Below are 26248 nucleotides of genomic sequence, written 5' to 3' on the forward strand. Positions count from 1 at the left end.
ATATCTTATTAAAATAAATTAAGCTACGTATGCATAAAATAATTAGTATTTATTAATTAATAATAACATAAACTATAATCTATAGAAATATAAATAAATGTATTGATATTAAGTATATATTATAGATTAAAGTATATATATTTGTTAGATCCAAGGAATCGAGGATTATAGGGACAGACACGTGGGTGGTACAATTGAACTAGTATTTCTCTTGTGATCCTTGAAGTTGAAGTGAATAAAATATGATTTATCAAAAAAATTTAAAAATAACTTTTTTCTATAAGAAAATAATGGTCATCACGTGAATATATTTATAGCAATCGTAAGTCACAGTGTGTAACTCAGAACCATACCCTTCTTTTCATTCTTTCTTTGGCTTTTGCTTTGCAGTGTTGAAGTGCGTGCGTGAGAGAGAGCTTGATCCCATGGCGTCAATGACTGCAATATGTGTTCAGAAAGTGCCATTATCGTCATCACCATCTTCTTCTTCTTCTTCATCCAAAGCCACCATACGCAACCTCTCATTCACTTCATCACAGTTATGTGGGGATAAGATTCCCACAGTTTCTGAAATAGGAAGAGGAAGATGTAGCCGCAACCCCATCATTGTTTCTCCAAAGGCTGTTTCTGACTCTAAGAACTCTCAGACTTGTCTTGATCCAGATGCTAGCCGAGTGAGTTGATCACTTTTTTTTTTTTCTTTTGCTTTGAGTCCTTTGCTATTTTTAGTTATAGCATAAGGATAGATAGAGAGTGAAGGGGACTTGTACCTTTGTAAAATGAGAAAAATTCAATCTTTCGTTTGTTTTCTCAATGTTTTAGCTATTGGGTATGGATAATTGGAGTTTATTTATACTTAATTCTGTGATTCGCTTGATATAGTCTTGCTCCTGCTAGATTAGTGGAGTTTCATGATAGTTAAGATGAAACCAAATTGGGAAATGAGGAATTTTTAGATCACAAAAGGGAAAATTACATGGTAAATGTTATCCTTGTGTTCTTATTTAGGCATTTGTTAGGAACTATATTCGAATTTGGTAAGGATCATTTTGAATGTAATGTAATGTTTCTTTGATGATAATGTTCAGAGTGTACTTGGCATTATACTTGGAGGAGGTGCGGGGACTCGTCTTTATCCACTGACCAAGAAGAGGGCAAAACCAGCTGTTCCTCTTGGAGCTAACTATAGGCTGATTGATATTCCTGTAAGCAACTGCCTAAATAGCAACATAAACAAAATCTATGTCCTCACACAATTCAATTCCGCATCTTTGAATCGGCACCTCTCCCGTGCATATGCAAGCAACATGGGTGGCTACAAAAATGAAGGTTTTGTTGAGGTTCTTGCTGCGCAGCAGAGTCCTGAGAACCCAAATTGGTTCCAGGTAATAACACAACCTAGCACTGCATTCTAGAGCTGCATACTTTTTATTGCAGGAATCTCGTGTTATGTCAATCTTGAACTATCTTATGATTTAGATATTACCTTAGAAGATTACAATTTATGTTCAGTTTTTTGCACTTCTTTATGGCCTTTATCATGATCCTTGCAGTGATATTTTAATAAATCCGCTTTCACAATTGCAGGGTACTGCAGATGCTGTGAGGCAATATTTATGGCTTTTTGAGGAGCACAATGTTTTGGAATTCTTAGTTCTGGCTGGTGACCATCTGTATCGAATGGATTACGAGAAATTTATCCAAGCACACAGAGAAACTGATGCTGATATCACCGTTGCTGCATTGCCAATGGATGAAAAGCGTGCCACTGCATTTGGTCTAATGAAGATTGATGACGAGGGACGTATAATTGAATTTGCCGAGAAGCCAAAAGGAGAACAATTGAAAGCTATGAAGGTGAGCTCATATAATATGTCCTTTTTTTTGTTGTTTCTTCTTAAATATGTAATTGGATATAAAAGTTCCTCTATCACTTTTCTGTACTAGGTTGATACTACTATTTTGGGTCTTGATGACGAGAGAGCAAAGGAAATGCCTTATATTGCTAGCATGGGTATATATGTTGTCAGCAAACACGTGATGTTAGATCTGCTCCGTGAGAAGTTTCCTGGTGCAAATGACTTTGGGAGTGAAGTTATTCCTGGTGCAACTTCCATTGGAATGAGAGTATGTGTTCCTTCTAACTGTTTAATATCAAGAAATACATATGGCATAGTGTAGAAATCATTTCCTTAGAATAATGTCATTTAGAAAGGTTGTGTGTGTTGAGGGCGAGCCTCAAAGCAATCGTAAGGTTGCTTCTTATGATCGGAAGATCACGGGTTTGAGTATGAGAAACAGCTCTTTACAAAAATGCAAGGGTAAGGCTGCTTACAATCAACTCTTTTCCCCTACCCTTGTAAGTCGGGGAGCCTTGTGCACTAGGGTTTGCCCTTTTTATGTGTGTACTTATTTTTTTGAATCTAGCCAAATCCTTGTCTTACTTATGCAGTATATGGATTATGGAGGACCTGTGCAATTGGGTAAATCTGCCCACCCAGTTGATTGCATTTCTATTTTCTGAAATGCGTTGCTTATAAAATGTCCTTTAACGGGAACTGCATAAAAAATTTTGTTCTGAAACTGTCATAACAAAGAAATTGCTTGTCATTTGTTGGAGCTCCCAACAATTTGATCTGTATAATTTTTCTAGCAAAGTTTTTCAGATCTTTAGTGTCCAGATCTCTGATGTGTTGTTTGTGAATCTGCACAGGTGCAAGCTTACTTATATGATGGCTACTGGGAAGACATCGGTACAATTGAGGCATTCTATAATGCAAATCTAGGAATCACCAAAAAGCCAGTGCCAGACTTTAGGTGACTAGATATTGGCTAATTAATATAGTCATCCTACTGTCGAGTGTATTTTAATGATAGCAGCTACATCATGATGTTCAATGTTTTTTGGGATGTTGATTGCAGTTTCTATGATCGTTCATCTCCAATCTACACCCAACCTCGATATTTGCCTCCATCTAAGATGCTTGATGCTGATATCACTGATAGTGTTATTGGTGAAGGATGTGTAATTAAGGTAAGCTTTTTCATAACTTTCACAACCCACTGAACTGTTCCACTATTTCATAGGCTCAGGGGTATGGTTTTATAGGCTCTAAACGGAGTTTAGAGTATTCAGTCATGTCCTCTATTTCATAGGTCTTTAATCTTTAGAATAGTTCCTATGAAATAGGGGTATAGAACTGATATCATTCCTATTTATCTATTGCTACTGCTTACTTTCTTCTTTGATGGATACGGTAAGTAAGCAGTAGTTAGATCGCCCTCTTCCCTCAGGGGAATACGGGCTTGTAGTTATAGATCGGTCAGGGCTTACTCTATTCCCTCTGTGGGAATAGTCGCCCTGTTAGCTACTAGCTACTATTCGGTAGAGCCCTTACTCCATTCCCTAATAGGAATGGCGGGCTCGTGTTCCCTTATGAATTGCTATGCATTCATAATCAAGAAGTAGGGTTAGCTACCCTATCGCTCCCTCTCCTCACCGTATGACTTCCCGAGGAGAGTGAGCTTGTTTTCCTGTCTTACTTTGGGTGTTCCGCTGCCTCCCTTTTAGTAGTACGGCAGCGTTCACCCCTAAGTAAGTAGTCCGGCCGGAGTAGCTACCCTATCGTTCATGCTCCTCACCGTATGACTTCCCGAGGAGCATTCACTTGTTTTCCTAACCCACCCATTCCCCTCCGGGGCCCACTCAGTTACATCCCCTGATTAAGAGCAACACACTACTGATAGCCTACGCTCCCTCTCCTCCCCCGAGGATAGTGAGCTGCCTATGGTTGGTATATCGTAAGTGGTTGAAGAAAGTTTATATCTGGTCATCGCGCACGGGGTGAGGTTCATAATCTGTAACACATTCTTTCTTAATCCTTAGTACAATTGATGGGCCTAAAAGTGAGTGGGCTAGTTAGTTAATTATTCTAGAATATTCTGCAAGTAGATAAAAGGTAGGCAGTGTGACTATGCATGAATTCAGAATTGGTTAGTGGGGAAATTGGGGATATCTAGGAGTTGATATTTCTGGGTTATTTTTCTGCATTTTATCTTTGTATTATGTGTATGTAAAAGGAGTTATGCCTCCATTGTTTCAGCAAGTTCAGTATTAATTTTCTAGGTTCCACCAATAACTATGAGTGTGAGGCAAATTTATACATATCTTGGTAAAGATATTGAATATAATGAGATTAAATAATTTATTGAAAATATCAACCTCATTGTCAATGTTTTGTTCTGTAGAACTGCAAAATTCACCATTCTGTGGTTGGACTGCGATCTTGTATATCAGAAGGTGCAATTATTGAGGACACATTGTTAATGGGGGCAGATTATTATGAGGTAATATTGCTAAATAGCTAGCACATATTGTTTTTAATTTGTAATGGTCAAGACTTGTCCAAGTGGTTGAGAGGCTTAGATTTGATTGTAACTTTCATGTGAATAAGGTAGTAGGGATTGAATTTAGTTTAACCAGCTGCACTAACTGCAATATTGGTTTTCTGATTGTTGTGTTGTAGACGGATGCTGATAGAAGGTTTCTGGCTGCTAAAGGCAGTGTTCCAATTGGTATTGGCAAGAATTCTCATATCAAAAGGGCAATTATTGACAAGAATGCTAGAATTGGGGACAATGTAAAGGTATTCTTATCATCAACTATATATATATATGAGGTAGGATCCTTTGACACCGATGTCAAATTTAAAATTTGACACCTCATCTGAGAGTCGTTCGATCAAAAAAGATCAATGGTGTCACATGCTTACAAATCAGAGTCGTTGATCTTTTTTTATCTAACGGCTCATAGATGAGGTGTCAAATTTTAAATTTGACACCGGTGTCAAAGGATCCTGCCTATATATATATATATATATATATATATATATATATATATATTACATTATATTATTTTTTTCTCCTGTCGAGTGCACTTTTCTCTTGTTCTTTTCCATGTGCTCCATGCGCGCATGCATACCAGAAGAGGGAGGGGGATGGGGGTTTCAAAAGTAAATTTTCAATCCTTAAACAAGTTTGTATAATGGTTTACTTTGACATGGGGAAGAGCAAATAAAAATCAAGTCTTTCCTTGCTTCCCCAAAGAAAAAGAAAAGAAAAAATAGCTACAAGGAATAAGCTTAAGGAACTTATTCATCTTAGCAAGTTGTTGCATCTGTATTTTGTCTTATCATCCAATAATTTTAGTACAATTAGTTATCTAAACATAAAGCCTTGATAAAGGTCCTAGTATTATTTTATGAATGAATGACTTTTAATGATCTATTTTTCCATGTCAGTTTAGAGGAAAATGATAGGTGTATCGAAATATGAAATAGTGAGTAGGTTGTTCCCATGATACATATTTACTGTGTTACCTTCAATGTAACAACATATGTTTGCTTTTCTAGTGGAAATCTTATATCCGGTTTCAATTCTCAGATCATTAACAGTGACAATGTGCAAGAAACTGCAAGGGAAACAGACGGTTATTTCATAAAAAGTGGGATTGTCACAGTAATCAAGGATGCATTAATTCCAAGTGGAACTGTCATCTAAAATCTTCCGTTTCTGTTTCCTCATGCTGCCGGTGCAGCTTATTTTCACTGCTGGAGTGTAACAAGAACTCTATTTCCACTTCAAATATAGGTTTTCTGGTGCATGATTTATACATTTTTGGCTATAAGTAAATAGAGGAATAGAGGACTCTTTATATAGTTACGCTGTAAAGTTCATTATTTAGTCAAATAAATGCTGCGTACATGCATGTTCTTCTACCAAGGGATGGAATATGATCCACAAAAAATGGAAAGAAACACATAAACAGCCAGGGACACTAGTTTCTGTTGATGTTATTTGGCTCTTTAAGGTCTCTCAAAAAAGTTTAAATCAACAAATACAATTTATGTTGACTTTTTCAGCTTCCTTAAATCAACTACACCAGGCGACTTGTCAAATTATACCTTTTGCAATAGAAAGGGTAATTTAGTAATATTTAATATTTGTCTCAATTATTGTGTAGAAATCTTAATGTACGATAAAAGAGGACAAAGGGAGTATAAAATATAATTGTAATTTTTTATGAACTCGGTTAATACAATTTTTTTTATTTTTTGTTTATAGAAAGATTGTTTAAGTCTAGATATAAAAAAAAGTTTTGGGAAAACATGGAACCTTGGGGCAATACAAGAGTCAAGGATAGCGAGTTCGTAGCAGGAGAATTGGATAGTGTTATGGATGCAAAGTTCCATGTTCTCATTGTGACATTGTATATTCAAGAAAATAATAATAATAAAATCATGAAGGCTAGGTAAATTGGCTCTTGCTCCACTAATTTTCATTTCTTTTCTTCCTCTAACATCTTGTTTTTTTTTTTTCAAATTATTTCTTTTTTGGCTGCCTATAGACTCTAGCTTCCTCCGCCTGTCTGCTGTCAGTTTCTTCTGCAAAAATGGAATGTATGGATTTATTTTTGCTTTTTGTTTGTGTTCAATCTTTTGTATGCGTTTTAATACATTTTGTTTTTCATGTTTTTATTTGCGGATATTCTTCCATTACCGTAAATTGTACAACGTGAGTTAGTGATGAAGAGAATCTTAGATATTCAGAGTAAGACATTGTTTTTACACCACACTACTCAACAGGTGCTGCATCAACTATTTAAGCTATCATTATCTCCAACTTTAACCATGATCTCAAACCTGATACAAAATTTTACACCAAGTGCATCGGAAAATGTCTTATGTTAGAGTTCTTACCACACCATAGGTCCATAGGGATATCCTCTTTGCACTCGCAGCCATTGGCAGCTATACACAATTGACAAGAAAGACAAGTAGTGGGTAACGAAATTGTGGATGAGGACATTTTGTCACTTGCCTATCATGATCTCAATCCTGATACAAATTTTTACACCAAGTGCATGGGAAAATGTCTTTGTTAGAGTTCTTACCACACCATAGGGATATCCTCTTTGCACTCGCAGCCATTGGCAGCTATACACAATTGACAGGAAAGACAAGTAGTGGGTAACAAAATTTTGTGGATGAGGACATTTTGTCACTTTGCCTATACTGATTTTAAAATTCTTCGTCCATAAAATATATACTTAGGCAATCTAGCCAAGGGAAATTAAGATGACCTTGCATATAATTATTGGAGCACCAGCAATGATTATACATAGAACTCAATACAAAATCTGGAGAGGTCATTAAATTTCATTTGCACCTTCTGTCCTTGCTCCGCTTTAAGCCAAAATATCAACAAAACGCTGGTTGATGGTAAGATACCCAGGTTTTCATAGCTAGACAGTTGCTTGAGAAGGCTATCCATGCAATGGTTCTACTTGCATCCTGCGTAGCAAAACATGTTATTATTTCAAATAATTTAAAAGCAGTTCATAGATCATCCAAATTCCAGTCATATGGCTAGATACAAAGGCCCAACAAAGTAGCAAGTCTCTTGAATTTCTCTACATGTTAGTGAGAGCAACCCACTAGAAACAACATGAGCTGAACCCTAAAGAGAAACCATAAACATAGACCTCCTCATAACAAGTTCAGAGGCAAAAACATTCTCTGAAAATATGAGAATTCCTCTCCAACAAAATGCACAAAATGACTGCATAAACAACACACTGCCATAAAATGTTGTTCTCAATTTTGCAAAAACCTTTATACAGAATCATCAAAAAAGTACTCCAAAGTAGAAAGATTCACCCGATGCTCCCCAACAAAACAAGATTGTTCCAATGGAAAGTGTCTGCTTTACAATGCAACAAAAGATGGTTTACTCTTTCTGAGTTAGTTCTGTATGTAAGCAAACACCAAGATAAAGGGTCTGGTGATGCCTTGAATCTGTAGCAACTAGCAAGTCATTAGTATTAATTAGGGGTGTCAATTTTAAACATGATATGTCAACACAACCTGAACACGACATGGGATTTTCATGCTCGTGTTAGGAGTATTTGTGTTTGTTAGAGATATAATATAAAGTTATTCATGTGTATTCTCACCCAATAGCTTAAACTTTTACAAGAGTTGGTTCATGATATGGTATGAGAGCTTCTATGACAACATGACCTAGAATTCGATCGTTTCTAATGAAAAAGTTGAATTTGCCCAAGGAATGTGAGCCTGTGCATTGTCCACAATGCAAGCTTGAAAAGACTTTTGCATGAGGGGACATGTTAGAAATATAATATAAAACCATTCATGTGCCTTTACCCAATAGCTTAAGCTTTTGGGAGAATTAGTTCATGATAGTGTCAAACCAAAAATGACCCAAAAAATCATGTCATTATTGTGTTAGGGTATTTGTGTTTCTATCAACCCGGAAACCTGATCCGAAATTCTAGAACTGATATTCCTTGCATATCAAGCCACTAGAATAGTAAATGGAGCAATTGTAGTTGTAGCGCTAAATCTAGAATCCTCAATTTCCATTATCCTCAACTTTAATGTTCTCTCTCTGCTATGACAACTCCACAAGCTCCTCTTCTACCAAAACAGTGTGCAAAGGCAAACCCAATATTATTTATTATTTGTATAGATATTTTGATGGGTGGTTTGGTTTGGAATGTGAAAGGGAGGGTGATGGAGGTGTGGTACGAGAACTAGACTAATAATAACGTGATGGAATTGGGGCTCAAAGGGTGGGTGCGCAACCAGAAGGATGGGCCCATGGAGGTGGCTTTGTTCTCTGATAGCCCTGATGCAATGAAGAAAATAGAATAGAGGTGTCATTATAGGGGGTTATTTGTATTGTGTCGTGTCCTGTAAATCTGTATAGTAAATAGGTCATGTTAGTGTCGAGCGTTTCGACATCAATAGTTATTCGTATCATATTTGGGTTGCAAGTATTTATGTTCGTGTCAGACTTTGGCACAACACGAATATGAACCACCAACCCGAATTGTCACCCCTAGTGTTGATCCTATTATCAAGACCAACATGCTCCATGGTAGTGTATGTAAGTTAGTGTAAGAGAGATGACAACAGTGAGGCGGAAAATTGTTCATATAAAAAAAGATAAGATTGGGAACCGTGTATCCGAGAGAAAGTTGGAATAGCACCTATTAAGGAGGGATGAAAATATTTAGCCAGAATTCCTCTTTTTGAGAATTCTTTCACATATTTTATCTATGAAATCTCCCATAAAAGCCACTTGCCAGCAGAAAACCCAAAGTTTCAAGAGCATAAAAGATAGAACAAGAAATAATGAAATAGTTACTTATATATTCGCTGCTTATGAATAATGATGATAACTACATTTCGTAATTTTACCTTCCCTGGAGGTAATGTTCTTCCATTTATCCTTCAGATCACTAGGAGTACGAGTCTTATCAAATACATGACTACCAAATTCTAAAATTTTCCTCCAAGGGATGTTCTGATTTTCCGTGGAGAACCTTAACACTCCTTCCTGCATAGCAAGAACCAAAGCTAATGCTATTAAATGAGAAATAAAGGCCTTGAGCAGTTATATTATCTCATGAATATTTTATACCTTGACAAACTGAAAACGTTCCATTCTTGATTATATGTGTTTTACATTTAGTCACAGAAGTATACTAGTAATTTTCCAATTTCCATGATAAAATTATCAGATTTATGAATTATAGGAGCAGATTGCTCTCTCCATTTGTGATGCAACCAAACCCCTGGTGTGATCTTCTTTTTCTTCATTTATGTCTTTCACTTTCCTGTACTACACAGGTATCATTTCTTTAGCAGATATAAGTAAAACTGCTTCCCATGATAACCCTGACTGATTCTTGATTGAATTTTCCCTATACCTATCAAAGGTAATGTTCACAGATCCCGAACAACCACCAGCATGACACTGATATCGCCTCCTATTTCCTGCGTTTCAGCCGTACCCTCATATACATCAGTTAGACATCCCAAGTAAAACCATTCTTTCTGATAAATTGATGAACAGCCTAAGCAAAACAGCTCTTCAAGGTTGTTGCATGGAGATGCTAATTAAGGTTCTTCTTTCAGTCCTATACCTTAAATGTATTGAAAATAAATAAAACAGCAACTAATCTCAACGTAACTTTAGTGGCAACTGTCTGTAATAGTATGAATATGTTCAACCATATGACGCTCTTGGTTTGATCATGGAATGCAGGTAGTCTTAACAAATACTATAGCCATCCCAGTTTGAGCCCCTTACATGTCTACTAATGACAAACTCACACTCATACACTCAAATGGAGGCACATTGTATGATTTTCAAATATGGTTAAATATTTGAAATCAAAACCTGTTTAAGGTCTGAACCCATTTGACATTGTTAGAGCATTATATCAACAAATCAGTCAGTTCTAGAAAGATATGACATTTAATGACAACATCATACCTTCAGAGCTTTTTCTTCTTCAGTAGCCCAAAGTAATCTCTTACGTTTTGCGGTCAGAGAAGTCCGCTTTGCCCTGCAATTGAGAACAATAGACTCACTAAAGATTCAACCCTTTTAGAGAAAGCAAGTATCCATCAAAAGAATAGTTAATGCTCCTCACTTGGGGAAAATAAATTTCAATGAGTTAATAAAACAAGTATTTGAGGGCGAACCAGGTTGCAAAAATATAGGGGTAAAATTATGTACGATCGACCCTCACCTTACCCTCGTTGTAAATAATGCTAGCATTCGATTATACATAAAGAGATGAATGACTCACACTTGCTTAGGCGACCTCAGTGATTTACTGGAGCTAGTAACTTGCTCATTTACATCACCAGCATTTCTCCCTCTAATGTTACGCTCCCGTAACAATGGTTTCCTGATAGAAGAAGCAACAACCTTGTTTCGAACCTTCAGTTTCTTCATTGACACAGCTTCAGAATCCGAATCTTTAGTTTCACTCACAGAACTACCCGTCGCAGAAACCTCACCTTTATTCTCCACAACAATTCTTTCACCTACATCCTCACTATCATTAACACGTTCTTCAAATTCAAAACTTTCTTTCACTTCCGTTTCAGGTTTAGCCCTATTCATCACCTTAACATCTTCTTCTTCTTCTTTATTAAAATTTCCATCTTTCTTTGCCAATTGGCCTTTATCTAAAAAAGTCGACAAAGCTTTCTTCGCCACCATGGCCTTTTCCCTCAATTCGCGACTCTTGTTCACTGCTCGCTTGAACCAGCAGTAAGGGCAGAAGAACTTACCAGAATCATCGAATTTAGGTTCGGAACCGATGCAGTTGGCATGGACAGTTACGGGGCAACCGTTTTCGCTACAAACCAACGCTCTTTCGCTTTTATTGCAACATATGCAGATATTCTCGTCCAACAAATCAACAGGTTCGGAATGGTGATCGATGCAATCAGGTATTCGAACGTGTGGATGGTCATCGTCGCTCTCGCTATCAAACACTACGGTTGCGTTGAGTTCGTCCTGGTTGGGAATTTAGAGAGAGAAAGGGTTAACAGAAAAATGAGGTGTGGAAATTAAAGAAGAAAGGAAAGGAGAGGAAGGTAGGGTACCGAACCTGAGGGGTGGAGAGGAAAGGAATTGCGGAGAGAGAAGGAGGAGTTGTCGACGGCGTACGCCTTCGTCCGCCGAGAGTCTTTCTTCTCATAACTCACTAATTCGAAGGAAAAGGTTCAATGTTCCCCCCTAAACCAAGGTGAGTGAGTGAGCGAGCTCGATCAAACTCGTAAGCTGCTGCACAATATTTGATGCGCTTAGTTGTGGGCCAATATCGACCTTTCATGTGTATTAATTTGATTCGAGTACGGTGTCATTTTAAAATGAAATTATATATTTATTAACTTTTTATATTTTCTTCCTTTCATATATATATATATATTTAAAAGGAAGATATTTTTATTATCAAAATTTTTCACTATCAACTTACTATTAATATATTCATCATTGGATCAAAGAGAGATAATGCTAAAAAGTTTCTGAAGAGAGAGAAATATTGATCCAATAATGATTAGATAGATAGTAAGTTGGTAGGAGAAATATCTCTCTTCATATATTTATTATTTTAAAAAATTAATTTTTTTATTTTTTTGTGAATCGACTGTGTTTTGTAAAAAAATTAAATAAAATGCCAAAAATTAAGGTCATTTTACTTAAAATGACATCAAATTTTATTCGACAATTTAATAATTATAATTTATTTGATCATATTTATTAATTAATTTTTAATTTTTAATAAATTATAATTATTATGGGGATACAAATTAAAATTAAGATTTAATAATAAATGATAATAAAAATAATAATAATAATAAATACAACTTCTCCCGTTAAAATAATCATATGGAAACAAGAGTAAATTATGGAGGGCATGAAGGATTTAGAAGGATTATTTAGGTTCTTCTTTTGAAAGTCGTCTTCTTTGCTGAAGCAAAAGGATTATTGTTTTGTGTGTAATTTTGTTTTAGTTCTTCTCTTTTAGTTGCGGGTGTTTTGTCCAGGGGGTTTCCTAGGCGGGTTTTGGGGCTGTTGTTGTGGTGGTTACTTTTTCTGTTTTCTCCTTTGGATGTGTCTGTTTTGTGGTTTCCTATGAGAGTTTTACTTTTTGTTTTCCTTCAGCTTTGTGGTTTCTTTTGGCGGATGCCTTATCATTTCTTTAATTATTTCTTTCCATACAAGAATATTATCCATAAGCAGATCCTCGAAATGGTCCATATTTTGATGAATGGTAGCTTGATGGAACATTTTGACATTTCTTTAAATTTTTGAAGGATTTATTTGATGTAAATTGGAGACCAAATTTATGTCGAGTGAATCTTTGGAGGACTAAATTAGTAGTTTAATTTACAAAAAAAAAATAAAAAAATTAGTAGTTTAGTCTTGTATTATTACTTGATGTGAAATCTGGTTATAATGTTAATTAAGTTAGAGAGCATGGAAAGTTTCCTTTTTTTTATTTCTTAGAATTAATTATCCTTTGCCTATGACATTTTATCTCCTGTAATTTGAGTTGGAGTCATCGTGAGGCGGCACCGTTCAAAGTCTGATAAGCTTGAAACCATCCAAATTCAGGACATAATAATGGACCATGATTCTTTTAATGGAGGCATAAAAGAGGTATCGGAAAGGTATGCCATTTAAGACTTTAAGTGCAATATCGTTTTATTTTTGGCAATTGACTCATAGCACATTTTTACCACCTAATGGGAAAAGACCCTTGTCGTAATAGCACACTTTGCTAGTTTGATTATTTAAGCCCATAATTGTAGAGTTCTAAAGTTCCTGGATATTCTAGTCTATATGTTGAAGCACAAGTTGTATAAACATTTATACTTCTTCAGATGTAAATAAGAATCAAGTTATGCATCTGCTAAACTAACAACAATCGACTTTATAGAATGAAGAATAATCTACTTGTTTTCTATTCAATAGTTTCTTTGTACAGAACAAAGGTTTTATTACTGTTTTGTGTGTGTGTGTTTAATTGTAGTGGGGGTTAAGTTGTGTCTGAATAAGATTAGTTTTGTAATGCACCGTCTGCAGCCGGTTAATTAACATTCATATGATAGTAAGCGCAGCATGCTCAACTTAATTAATGCGGAAGCTAACTAAATAATTTTCTCTTTTTCCTTATGTATTGCAAACTTTTTTCACTTCCATGGCTAAAATAAAACGGACAGCATTTCCTCTGTATTTTGGACTACTAGGGATAATTTCCACTATGATAATTTTAACCTGATTGACAGTTTAGTATAATCCAGACATAAACCATATTACCCAGCCATCCATGACATAGGCTATCTCATAATCATACTGTCTCAAAATAATGTCCATGATGTTACTTATATAATTATCAAATAAACAAAAGAGATGCAATTAAATAAGTAACATAGACCTGAGCATGCATAACTAACAGCATATACAGACTATCGACATGGCATAAACATCTCCTACGCTCTCAAAAAATACATGGCACATACAATCCAAAATAAAGTATGTCAGGTACAAATCTAAATATCTGTAAGGCCCTGACAATCATGTCAAGTAGTATCTCTCATCCGGCCTCTTGCCACGCGATGCCTCAGCACCATAAGCTCCTGTACCAGAAATGGTAATCCCCATAACGCGGGGTGAGATAATATAATTACCTCAGTAAGCTAGGGACCCTTGGAGGGCTCCTCCACCCCTAAGCTCACTTCTGGTATAAATACAGTATAAAAATCCATGCATGCATCAGAATATGTATGACAATGCAGTGTGCAATAATGTAATCCTACTGGCCAGAGAATATAACAAGTATGCATTACGCAAGGAAACACCGTCTTGCAACATACCGTATGAGGAAACACTGTCTCATACTATGCATAAGGAAACACTGTCTTATGCCTCACACAAGGAAACATCGTCTTGTGTGGCACACAAACATACATACATATACATGCAACATATAACAAGTCATATCCACATACCATATAAAAGTACCATCCTCCCTCGGAGTCTGGTGGAACAAACGAGGGATTAACCCCAAGGACCGAAAGCTTACCTCGCAAGCAAAGTCCTTCAATTAATCTCGGGTCCAGAGATTCACAACCACGATCACAACCTAGTTCCAATAATGTGAATACAATTAGCATATCATTAATCTATCACAATCATTAAACATTCTCTTTGTTTATTCACTTAATTTATGCCTTAATCAATTTCTTAATGTTCCACATTGATTTCTTAGGGTTTCCCTATCTTAGGGAACGTCCCACAACTCGTCTAAAGTGGTTCCGACTCTAAATTAGTACGAAAACTTATTTTTCGGCAACTTATCCTACACTTGGAATAATTAAAAATACATATCTTCTCCAAAGGCTTGATCCACAGGATGCTCATCCATTAATATTTCACTTGGTTCTACACTACATCAATAATCACACATAGAACCATTATAAAATTTCCACTCTAAGCCTTAAATCATGAAAATCCCACACTTTGTTCATGAGTCAAAATTTCAACTTAGTTAAAGTGGTGGTTTCTATGTTTTTTCCTTATTAAGAACCTTCCCTTAACATAATTTGTGAAGATATTTAAGTTCATTTTCACAACTACTTTTCCAACCATGAAAACCCTCTTTGAATAACCTAAAATATACTAATTATTCATGAAACTACTAAGGGTTTGGATCCCATTACCTTTGGAACTTCAAATAAGGTTGAGAGAGATGATTTCAAGCTTCAAAGCCTTTTTCTATGACCACCCATGAAGAAATCCAAAAATGGGGGTTCCTTGGGTGAGTTCTTTTCTTCAAATCTCTTAACTCCAACTAAAGCCCATGAAGATGTGAGGAAGCTGTAGAGGAATGGGTGTTTGTTCAAGGTTCTTGAGTGATTGAGAGGAAGAGAAATGGTGAGGTAGCAAGGAGAGAAGAAAAAAAAAAAAAAACCCCTCTGTTGGAGAAGAGAAAGTCGCGGGTGAGACGAGAGAGAATGAGAGGAATTTGAAATGTTTTGGTGTTTTAAGTGACATGTACTCATCACGTGGGTACACATTTATCTAACTCACTCACTTAACTCTCAATCCAACTTTAGATATTGGTTTCCAATATTTTTATGGTAATATTTTCATATTTACTTTCACTTTTCGAGTAACTTTATTTACCCGTATTTTTACCCCTTAACTGTCACTTTAACTCATTTTTCACCAAAGATGACTTTATTTCTTTTTCTTCTATCTTCCTTATAATTATTCTTCAATATTATGATTAACATCATTAATTCATAATTAAATCCAACACTACATGTGAGGGTTATTATAAGTTTGATATATAATATACTGTCAGTATCTTCATAGATGACATAACATAATATATTCTGTATATAGATACAGTTTCTCTGAGCTTTTTTTTATTGTTTAAACTGATTACTTTAGTGGTTGGATTAATGGCACAGGCAATAAAAATCAGGTAGGTTTCATGAACTCCTACCGAGTAGAATATCAGCAAGTGGATATGACTCGGTAGATTTAGTAAATGAAGTGGCTGTTAGTGCATTTCCTGACAATGCTGTATCCAGAAGGAAGCTGAGAATGGTGATTGATCCTGAGGATGATGACTGAGGGGAAGCATGATTAGGGTCTGGGTTTCTTTTCTACTTGATTGTTTGCTTCCAATTTCTGCAAATATTATCTACTAAACTGATTATTTAATGATTAGATCCATCTGTGTATACTCATTCTGGTTGTCAATCCTAAAACATCACATCTCATAATTTCTTCATTTTAGTACTGTAGATGTATGTAAACTCATTCGTGTATTTACATGAGGGACAAAATGATAATGGAACTATTCTTCTTCTAGTAAACTTTACTTTTTAGGAAAGAGGCTTTTGCACATACACATTTTGGCCTTTGATGCAGTAGCTATAATACTGCATAGCCTCTTTCAAATTTCTGTTGGAATGTTGTGAGATAGTGAGGCATTGTATCCTAATTTAATTGCCAACCTGAGGATGAAATTGCCATTGTTGTGTGGAAATTGTTGGTAGAATGATGAAACATGGTTCTGATTTTCTGTATATCCCACGCCATCATGTCGATTCATTCGCGACATATCAAAAGGCCACTCTTTTACTTTAAAAAATGTTGTCACCAAAGGTTTTTCCAATACCTTTGTCCTGTAGTGACCATTTTGCAATTAAAAGATGGATTTATTATTTCTCATGTTACAGGGAATAAATTTATCTTCGATACACACATTAATGTATAAGATCCATATTTTCTGTTTTGCTTTCTTCTCCTCATATGGATACATATGGATCCCATATACTTTTATGTGTGTGAAAAACATTAACGATAATGCAATACTTTTAGGGATAAGTTATCATATTTATCATTTTTTCTGCTTACCTTTGCCTACCACCCTCAAACACTGTTAGATCAGAATCTCAAGAAGAGAGAGAAAGATAAATGTTAGTTAAGATTCTGATCTAATGATGTTGTAGAGTGGTAGGCAGAAACAATAGTAGGTAGAATAACTTATCTCATATTTTTATCATGTGCACACAAAAAAATAAGTGGAATTCATTTTTTTTTTCTGAATCTTTCTGAGTGAGTATCATCCATTTTTTGTATTGTATGACAAATTATCTCACATAACATGACAAATATACTTCACCAAAAGATATACATTGAAATTGTTTCATTTTATGAATTAAGAATTATAAAATTCTAAACAAATATCCACCTTTCTTTTTCTGTTGTTATACTTAAAGCATAAATCCAATTTATCAACGTGAACTATGGTGGGTTATTCTTTCCAATTAAATCGGCTTAGTGCTTGAATATGATATAGTTTCCTTCCCCTTCCTCTTCCGCCTGTATACTTAGTCGTTTTGTTGCTAATATTTCCCATAACATTGGTCCTTTGCAAATACAGTTTCAAGGTCCCCATCAGAAAAAAAAAACACTAATACATACTCCAAACTTTAAACAATAGATTGCTAATCCATCAAGTGTCCAATCGTCATTGTTCAGTGAATAAGATTGTGTTGGAATTTATATACATAAATTCTGTAGACAATCTATTGGTTATGAATAAAAAGTTTGGTAGTGAAAATGTGTGTCTTTTCATCGACAAACAGATGTATCTTTTCATCCTAAAGGATGTGTTGTTTAATCCCAACGGACATGTTGTTTCATCTTTGAATGAGTGTCTTTTCGTGTTGAACTAATGTGTCTTTTCGTGTCCAACGGATGTGTTGTTTCGTCGTCGAATAGGTGCCTTTTGAAACGTGACCTTACGTTGTCTATAAATAAACACTGACACCTTCAGAAAATGGATCCAATTTTTTCCTGCACTGAAACTATGCCAGAATTCTAAATTATATCGCAATTCTAAATTATATATTAAAATATTAAACGTGAATTAAAGGGAAGAATTAGTGCAAATCCTGAAAATTAGGTCAAAATACAAAGGAAGGGTTAAACAGTAATTAGCCAACACTCAACCCTAGGAAGATAAAAAATTGAGTAGAATGTCTCAGATGATAAAAATAACCCTGTAAATGGATTCAGAATGAAAAATTGAGTGGATAGGCAAGTTTCAGAAAATTCAGTGAATAGTACTTTTACCAGGTAAAAATACTGCGGTACAGTTGCACCGTAAAGCGTGCCGATTGAGTTTTGAGCTCTAGGTTTTGAATACAAGTTATAAATGGTTTATAGAACTAGGAAATATGATTTCTGATGAAAATTGATGGAAATTAGTAAGTTTGGGGAAGTATTCCTACGACGCGCGCAATAGCTTAAAACAATATTTTCTCCGAACGATCGGAAAACTCAGGATTCATCTGATCAAGGGTAGTTAAAGGACAATGGTTAATGTTAAAAATTAGAGTTTCTAAATAGTTTATGAAATTATGGACGTTTAGCGGAATAGGCGGGAAATTTAAATTCGTTTGAAATCGCGTGAGGTGGCGGTGGGGTCCACCTCACTTAAGTGGACTTAATCCACATGGCATGACACAAAATTTCAACACCTTCTCTCTCCTCCCTTCCTCTCCACCCGTGGCCTTCCTCCATGGATGTGCAAGAATGAGCTTGAAACTTTAATCAACCAAAACTCCATCAAATCCTCACCAAATCCATCAAAGTTTGACTTGAAATCTATTGGAAACCACCTTCCAAACTCATTGGTAGTGTTCTTAAGCCTTGAAAACCACTAGATATTGAGGAAAACCTCCCCAAAGTCCGCGGCTGTTTTCCTTAGATTTGTATTCATGGTGTTGATTGATGCTCCAATGGTTTAGTATGTCTTGGAGGAGCCTTGTGCCAAGCTTTTGAGTAAGCTTCTTCATCTTTTGATGGTTGATTGATGAGTTTGATTTTCATGAACCCTAAGCTATGTTTTGTTGATTTGTGTTGTTAGAGAGCTCAAATGGAAAATGTGTATTAGATGATTATGTCTTAGAATGATGTGTTAGAGCTATAAATGCAATAAAATTATTAGTGAAAATTTTGATGGTGCCATGACTTTGTGTTTTGGAATTGTGTTAGGATTGTGTTGGTGAGTTGTTGTATGATTGAATGATGTTATAATGGGATTGTATGAGGTGTGGAATAGTTAAATTTGATTGAAAATCTCTTGGAATTGGTCTATGTTGAATTCGGCCAAGAGAGGAAAAGAGAGGAATTGATGTTGAAAAATTGGTTGGATGATGTGTTGTGTATTGTATGGTAATTAGAAGGGTTGTGTGGTGGTTGGAAGGTTGGAAAACCAATAGAAAAATATTTGATAGTGTTGAGTGGTGTAATTGGACCTAGAGAAAAATATTTGGCAAAACGATGTTAGGATGATGTAAATTGAAAAATGGCACCTAAAATGGTGTTTTGGTAACCTAGGGATGCTTAAGAAAATGAGAAAGAAATAAAGAAAAATAAATTGTAAAAATGCACCTATATGGCCGAACCTACCTACAGTGGGGGAGGATTTTTGACATTTTTGTATTTTGATAGAATTGTCGTATTCTGACGATCTGTATATGGTCGTTGTAGGTTGTCGTACGTGGATTTGAACCCTGAATCGTGAGCTCAGTGGGTTGCCCTTGGTCCTGGACCAAGTGGGATTGAGGTGAGTAATTAGAACCATGTTTGTAGAAGTAGTAACTTGCATGCGTTTGTATGAGTGGTAATTGATTGAGAATGTCCTCTGTGTAGGCATTTCTATTGTGAAACGAGCTCGGAATATAAAGTGCACTGGAGCTACGTGGAGAGGATTATACAGGTAACCTCTTGGTACTGGGGCTTGATCCCCTTGTGTGTTCCACCATGCCCGTTGAGGGTGATGGTAGGAAGTGTATGTAAGTAATGTAGGATAACAATTTCAGGCACTTAGTATATGTGTTGGTACATAGGATGTACCGTGTCTCTGACCAGTAGACAGTTTGCCTTCGGATGTTATAGACTTCCACTAGATAGGTCTCCTAGAGGGAGTTCTAGTTGACCTAGGGTCGTGGTGTGTGATTCGGATAGGAGCACACTAGGAAATCTCAGGTGTATATGGATGGAGGGTGCCTTGGTTAGATATTCTGGGAACACGTATTGGTTGAGACCCGTAGGCTTATATGCCGAGCTAATAGGCTGGACGTTGCGTGGTATTGGCATCGATCATTCCAGCTTCGTCGTATTTTGTATCCCTATGCTCCCCTATTTCTCTAAATCCCATGCTTTATCTCGTTTTCAATATGTTATTTTATGTTATTTATATACATCGAAGTGAGCCATTGGGTGGAGTATTCTCCAGAACCTCTGGGTTACTGAGATATATTCGTATATCTCACCTCGTCTTGGGGGCTTTATTTCAGGAGGTAGCAGTGGTGCAGGAGCGGCGGGCAAGAAGCCCGTAGGATGATTAGCTGGAGAGTTATACTTTTGCATTTTGGTGGCCATTGAGCCTAGGCTAGACTTAGGGCATGAACATTGCATATGTATTTAGGAGGAGATTCATTGTCATATTTGTTCATGTCATTTTGCCTAAGTCTAGTTACCTATGTCATTTTAAGGTTTATTCATTATGTTGTATTTGAAGACTATGATTTGTAAGTTGTAATATTTAATTGGGAAGTTGTAATTGTACATGGATACTTGATGTAATATGGAAACGTGTAATATGATGAAAGGGCAATAGACCTATTTTAAGATTTTGATTATGTGTATGTTTAGAAAATGCATGCAAATGGACATTGGTGATTGAAATATGTTAAGAGTTAATAAAGTAAGCAATATGGTATGAATTGAGTAATTTGATATAAACTGTGAAGGGTTGAAAGAGCCCCAAGGCATTGATGGTCCTTGTGTGTGCCACCCTATGATTATTAGGTACAATTTGAGGTCTTAGATCACTTTGCAAATTTTGGGAATTTTGTAAAAACAAAGGAAACTCTGACGAATTTTTTAGAAATTGGCATAATTTAGGTAAACTTTGGGAGAGCATATCTCCCTCCACAAAGGTCTGATAGGGACGTTCCATATGCTGTTTTGAAGCTTGAGATGTCCTCTATCTTGTGGTAAAATTTGGTAAAAATATGGGTTTGACGTCGGCCTGTAGGAGGCAGAGAACAAGGACTGTTCAATGGGGTACTGCACATTGGGCAGTTCTGGACCAAGTTTGGGAAATTTATTCCCACTTCGTTCCTTGGTAAAATTAGGTGTATGATATATCAAATTGAATCTTGAGGTGTCTAGTTTGTTGTATAAAAATTTGATGCTTGAGATGTCCTTTATCTTGTGGTAAAATTTGCTAAAAATCTGGGTTTGACGTCGGCCTGTAGGAGGCAGAGAACGAGGACTGTTCAGTGGGCTACTGCACATTGGGCAGTTCTGGACCAAGTTTGGAAAATTTATTCCCATTTCTTTCCTTGGTAAAATTAGGTGTATGATATATCAAATTGAATCTTGAGGTGTCTAGTTTGTTGTATAAAAATTTGAGAGCAATTGGTTGAGTCGATTTTCTGCAGTAATTGATTGAGTGAGGGATGTTTGGAGCTGTTTTGGGGTTGGCTGGCATCTTTGCTTGTCCAACTTCAAACGGAGATATCCGGAACAAACGAGCTCTAAGTAACTCATGTGATAGCTTCCTAGAAAGGTAATTGAGTTTAGAATAACATATCAAAAGATGTAAGGCTTGTAGAATTCGGCTTGTCTGCAGAAAATTAGAGACTGAACCATGTTCGGATAGGTAGAAAGCGTAAAAGTGAGAAATTAGCTAAGTGGGTTTATGGGAACCCCTTATTGACTTGTGGGAAGTAAAATACGTTATAAAAGTAGTTTAAATAATTATTTCGCAAAGAGTTTACAGTTACGGTGAAAACTTTTATTTGTTACGCTTTTTATTGTTTTAAATGCTCACGTAATAAACGGAAAAAGTTTACTCGCATTTTTATAAATGAATTGCTGTGATTGTAACTGTGCTTAATATCATAATTAATGTTAACAATACTGGTGTACAACGGGCTGTTACATTTTATGGTATCAGAGCAGTTTTGTAAGGGAACTCTGATAATGTATAACTGTATTTTGTGTTGCATAGCTATCTGTGAACTGTTTATGATAAATGTATATGTGACTCCTCAGTGTGGGTCTAATTTTTGTTACATGTACAGATATCATGAGTAGGGCACGAGGTCACCGTGGAACTCGAGGTGCAGGTCGTCTAGCAGCACCAGATCCTATTAATCTAGTTCTAAATGCTCTGCAGGAAGAGACTGCTGCAAATAGAAATATGACCGAGACCCTGATGAAAAATAATCAGGATATGATGCATGCCTTCATGAATGAGATGAGGGCAGATAGGGCTCAGCACAGGAGGGATTATTCTATTCCACATACGGCTACGAAGACTCATACCCGTACGCTATCTGTTACACCTCATTAGGAGGGGAGTGGGGCTAGTCGTCATTCTGAAGAGGCTAGTTGCCACACTACTGATCCTACCTATATCCCAGAGCCTTTTGTGGATCCTTCTGTTGTTGCTCAGTCTTCTGGGGTTGCTGGGCAAGTATTTGCTGGTACTGATGAGCAGAGACTCATTTCTTTTAGAAAACACAAACCGCCAGCATTTCAGGGGTCAAGGGACCCGAAAGTAGTTACTACCTGGCTGATGGGGATGGAGAAAATATTTCAGGTTATGAGGTGTCAGGATCCCTAGAGATTACTGTATTCTGTTTACATGCTTGAGGGGGATGTCCACGAGTGGTGGTACAATGTATCTCGCCCTTTTACTATTCAGGGGGAAGAAATTACTTGGGCATTATTTGAAAGGCTATTTCATGAAGAGTATTTTCCCAGGGATGTTCAGGAAGCCAAGCAGGGTGATTTTGATAAATTGGTACAGGGTACCATGACTGTTGATGCCTATGTGGCGAAGTTTAATGAATTAGTGAAGTTTTCGAATTATGGGGGTGTGCTGCCGACTCCTGAGTTTTTATCTGCCAAATTTCAGAGAGGTCTGAATGAGAAAATTACTAAGAGGATGTCTAATACTGGTGTGAGAAATTTTGCTGATCTAGTGACCCAGTGCAAAAAGGTTGAAAGTGTTTATAACAGGTATCCGAAGTCTAGTTCTGCGAGGACATATGGTCCTTTTGGTAATAATAACAGAGGTGGCTACCATGAGAATAATAATAGAGGTTGGGGGTTGCAGGTAAGGCAGCCTCCGGGTCAATTCAAGAGGGGTGGTGGTCAGAGAAGTGGATTTAATGACAGGAATTCTAATTTTCAGTGTGAGAGGTGTAAGAGGTATCATCAAGGCCCTTGTACCGTGGCTCCGAATTCTTGTTTCAAATGTGGTAAGGTTGGGCATTTTACCAAGGATTGTTACAGTAATACGGGGCAGGCTGCGAATCTGCAGGCCTTGCCATCTGCTCCTTCCATTGGACGGGTTTATACTACAAATGTGCAGCAAACAGAGAAGGCACCTAATCTGGTTAAAGGTACAATTTTTATCTCAAATATCGATTTGTCTGTTTTATTTGATTCGAGAGCGACACATTCGTTCGTGGCGGAATACGTTGCGAAAGGGTTGAACTTGGGGGTAACGCGAATGATTCCCTCTATGTGTATTACTACTGCTACAGGAGAGGTTAGTGATTCCTCCTTTATTTGTAAAGAGGTCGGGTTTATCTACGAAGGCAGGGGCTACACTATTGATTTGATTATCTTGCCCCTGGCCTCTGTTAATTTGATTTTGGGTATGGATTGGCTGTCTCAAAACTGCGCAATGATTGATTGTTGCGGGAAGAGGTTGATACTAGCACACGAGAGGTCCTCAGTGGGTCCGTCTCCTTTTCTGTCTATGTGCCAAGCTGTTATAGCCTTGAAGGCTGGGGATCAGGGTTATATTTTCTTGGGTGGATTGGTGGGTGGTAAGGAGATAGAGATTTCTAGTATTCTGGTGGTTAATGACTTTGTGGATGTATTCCCTGATGAGATACCAGAATTTCCACTTCTGAGAGAGATGAGTTCTCGATTGAATTGTTGCCTGGTGTGGGGACTATTTCTTTGGCTCCATACCGGATGTCGCCGCTGGAGTTGGCTGAGTTGAAGAAACATATTGAGAAGCTGTCTGCAAAGGATTTTATCAGACCAAGTGTGTCTCCGTAGGGAGCACCAGTGATATTTGTGAAAAAGAAGGATGGAAGCATGAGACTGTGTACAGACTACCAGAAATTGAATAAAGTTACGGTTAAGAACAGGTACCCATTGTCGCGTGTTGATGACTTGTTGGATCAGTTGAGGGGTGCCTGTGTGTTTTCTAAGATTGATCTCCGGATACCATCAGATTCAGATTAAGCCAGAGGATGTGCCCAAAACGGTATTTTGTTCTAGATACGGACACTACGAGTATCAGGTGATTCCTTTTGGGCTTACTAATGCCTCGACGGTGTTCATGGACTATATGAATCACATTTTTAAACCGTATTTGGACCAGTTTGTAATTGTGTTCATCGATGACATTTTGATCTATTCTAAGAGTGAGGAGGAGCATACAGAGCATCTGAGGACTGTGTTGCAGATATTAAAGGATAAAAAGTTGTATGCGAAGCCGTCTAAGTGTGAATTCTGGTTATCTGAGATGCAATTTTTGGGTCATGTTATTTCTGCTAGGGGTGTTGCAATGGATCCAAATAAAATTGATGCTGTAATTGACTGGGAACGGTCGAAGACTGTTACTGAGATCCGGAGCTTTCTGGGTCTTGCTGGGTATTATCGTAGATTTATAGAGGGATTTTCCACAATGGTACTGCCATTGACCCAATTAACACGAAATAATACTCTTTTTGTGTGGACCCGGGAATGTGAGAGATATTTTCTGGATCTTAAAGAGAAATTGACTACTGCTCCTGTGTTGACCCTCCCCGATCCGGAAGGTGAGTTTGAATTATACTGTGATGCTTCCAAGAAAGGTTTGGTGTGTGTGTTGATGCAAGAGAGGAGAGTGGTTGCTTATGCTTCGAGGCAGTTGAAGCCTCATGAGGAGAATTATCCGACGCACGACTTGGAGCTTGCTGCTATTGTATTTGCCTTAAAAATTTGGAGGCACTTTCTTTATGGGATGAAATTTGCTGTGTTCAGTGATCACAAGAGCTTGAAATATTTGTTTGATCAGAAAGAGATGAACATGAGATAGGGGAGATGGGTAGAATTTCTTAAAGATTATGATTTTAAGCTGAAATACCATTCGGGTAAAGCTAATGTAGTAGTGGATGCCTTAAGTAGGAAGTCTGTCAGCGTGTCCCAGCTGATGTTGTGGGATAATGAAGTGATTGATCAATTCTGGAATTTGAAACTGACGAATGTCTTTGCAGGTAGAATGGATGGATATGAGTGCTTGCGAATTGAAAATGAATTACATGAGAAGATTAAAGAAACTCAGATACGGAATGACAATATCAAGTATTTGAAAGGCAAGAGTGGTATAACTTTGAATGAACAGGGGTTATTAACGTACCAGGGCAGGATTGTTGTACCCAAAGAGTTAGCAGAAGAGGTAATGGTTGAGGCCCATAAGGGTCATTATGTTGTCCACCCATGTGCCACAAAAATGTACCAAGATTTAAAAGAGAAGTTCTGGTGGCCTGGGATGAAGGATGTTGCTGAGTATGTGTCAAGGTGCTTAATTTGTCAGAAAGTCAACATAGAACATCAGAAACCTGCTAGTTTACTTCAGCCATTGGATATACCAGAGTGGAAATGGGAGAGCATCTCTATGGATTTTGTCGTTGGTTTGCCTCGGACTCAGGCTGGTTACGATTCAATTTGGGTTATAGTGGACAGGCTTACGAAGTCTGCACATTTTCTGCCAGTGCGAGTGGACTTCTCTATGGAGAAATTAGCAAAATTGTATGTGAAAGAGATTGTAGGGCTCCTGCTACGAACACAATAAATAAAAAATGGGGATTTGGCTTTATTGAGGAAGCCTGACCTCAAATGGCTTTACTGAGGAAGCCTGACCTATGACCTCTTGCACAGAGTGCCTTTTGGGATAACTTTTCTAATCTGATATGATACTTTTATTCAAATACTTAAAGGTTTAAATAGATAATACAAGACAAATTTAAAAATAACTACCCACTAACACTAGATAGGCTCCACTAATAGTTATGACCTATTCTTTAGGAAAGTTAAAATTCAAATAACTACCCATTACTTAAACAACCCAACAATTCAGAAAATAATAAAATAATAAAATAAAAAATCGTAACATTCCCTCCCCCTAAAAAAAACTCTTGTCCTCAAGAGTAAATTTAACATCAAGTAATTGAATCATCTT

The 26248-nt window shown here is 36.8% G+C and overlaps 2 protein-coding genes across 2 annotated transcripts; one reads left to right on the forward strand and one right to left on the reverse strand.

The window, feature by feature from the left end:
* The first annotated feature begins 359 nt into the window (after positions 1-359).
* On the forward strand, positions 360-5847 carry LOC133287964 (glucose-1-phosphate adenylyltransferase small subunit 2, chloroplastic). The gene is made up of 9 exons (XM_061485664.1): positions 360-674; positions 1089-1385; positions 1588-1857; positions 1948-2127; positions 2714-2817; positions 2923-3034; positions 4249-4347; positions 4527-4646; positions 5443-5847. The coding sequence occupies exons 1-9, from the start codon at positions 426-428 to the stop codon at positions 5557-5559; spliced, it is 1548 nt and encodes a 515-aa protein (XP_061341648.1). The 5' UTR covers positions 360-425; the 3' UTR covers positions 5560-5847.
* An 853-nt stretch (positions 5848-6700) lies between these two features.
* On the reverse strand, positions 6701-11634 carry LOC133287967 (uncharacterized). The gene is made up of 5 exons (XM_061485666.1): positions 11498-11634; positions 10685-11403; positions 10366-10438; positions 9285-9423; positions 6701-7352 (listed from the first exon to the last, which is right to left on the reverse strand). The coding sequence occupies exons 1-5, from the start codon at positions 11585-11587 to the stop codon at positions 7342-7344; spliced, it is 1032 nt and encodes a 343-aa protein (XP_061341650.1). The 5' UTR covers positions 11588-11634; the 3' UTR covers positions 6701-7341.
* Positions 11635-26248: the final 14614 nt, after the last annotated feature.

This window comes from Gastrolobium bilobum, unplaced genomic scaffold (assembly GCF_033153095.1).
Source record: "Gastrolobium bilobum isolate Gb01-03AN ecotype WA unplaced genomic scaffold, APGP_CSIRO_Gbil_v1 utg13949, whole genome shotgun sequence".
In the NCBI taxonomy this organism is placed as follows: domain Eukaryota; kingdom Viridiplantae; phylum Streptophyta; class Magnoliopsida; order Fabales; family Fabaceae; genus Gastrolobium; species Gastrolobium bilobum.

Excerpts from the sequence above, each read along its gene's own strand:
- LOC133287964 (XM_061485664.1), top strand. The coding sequence starts at position 426 with ATGGCGTCAATGACTGCAATATGTGTTCAGAAAGTGCCATTATCGTCA. Across the intron at positions 3,035-4,248 it reads GTGAAGGATGTGTAATTAAG|AACTGCAAAATTCACCATTC; the intron begins GTAAGCTTTTTC and ends TTTGTTCTGTAG. Across the intron at positions 4,647-5,442 it reads GAATTGGGGACAATGTAAAG|ATCATTAACAGTGACAATGT; the intron begins GTATTCTTATCA and ends TTCAATTCTCAG.
- LOC133287967 (XM_061485666.1), bottom strand. The coding sequence starts at position 11,587 with ATGAGAAGAAAGACTCTCGGCGGACGAAGGCGTACGCCGTCGACAACT. Across the intron at positions 11,404-11,497 it reads CTTTCCTCTCCACCCCTCAG|GACGAACTCAACGCAACCGT; the intron begins GTTCGGTACCCT and ends ATTCCCAACCAG. Across the intron at positions 10,439-10,684 it reads CTGAGGTCGCCTAAGCAAGT|GGCAAAGCGGACTTCTCTGA; the intron begins GTGAGTCATTCA and ends TCTCAATTGCAG.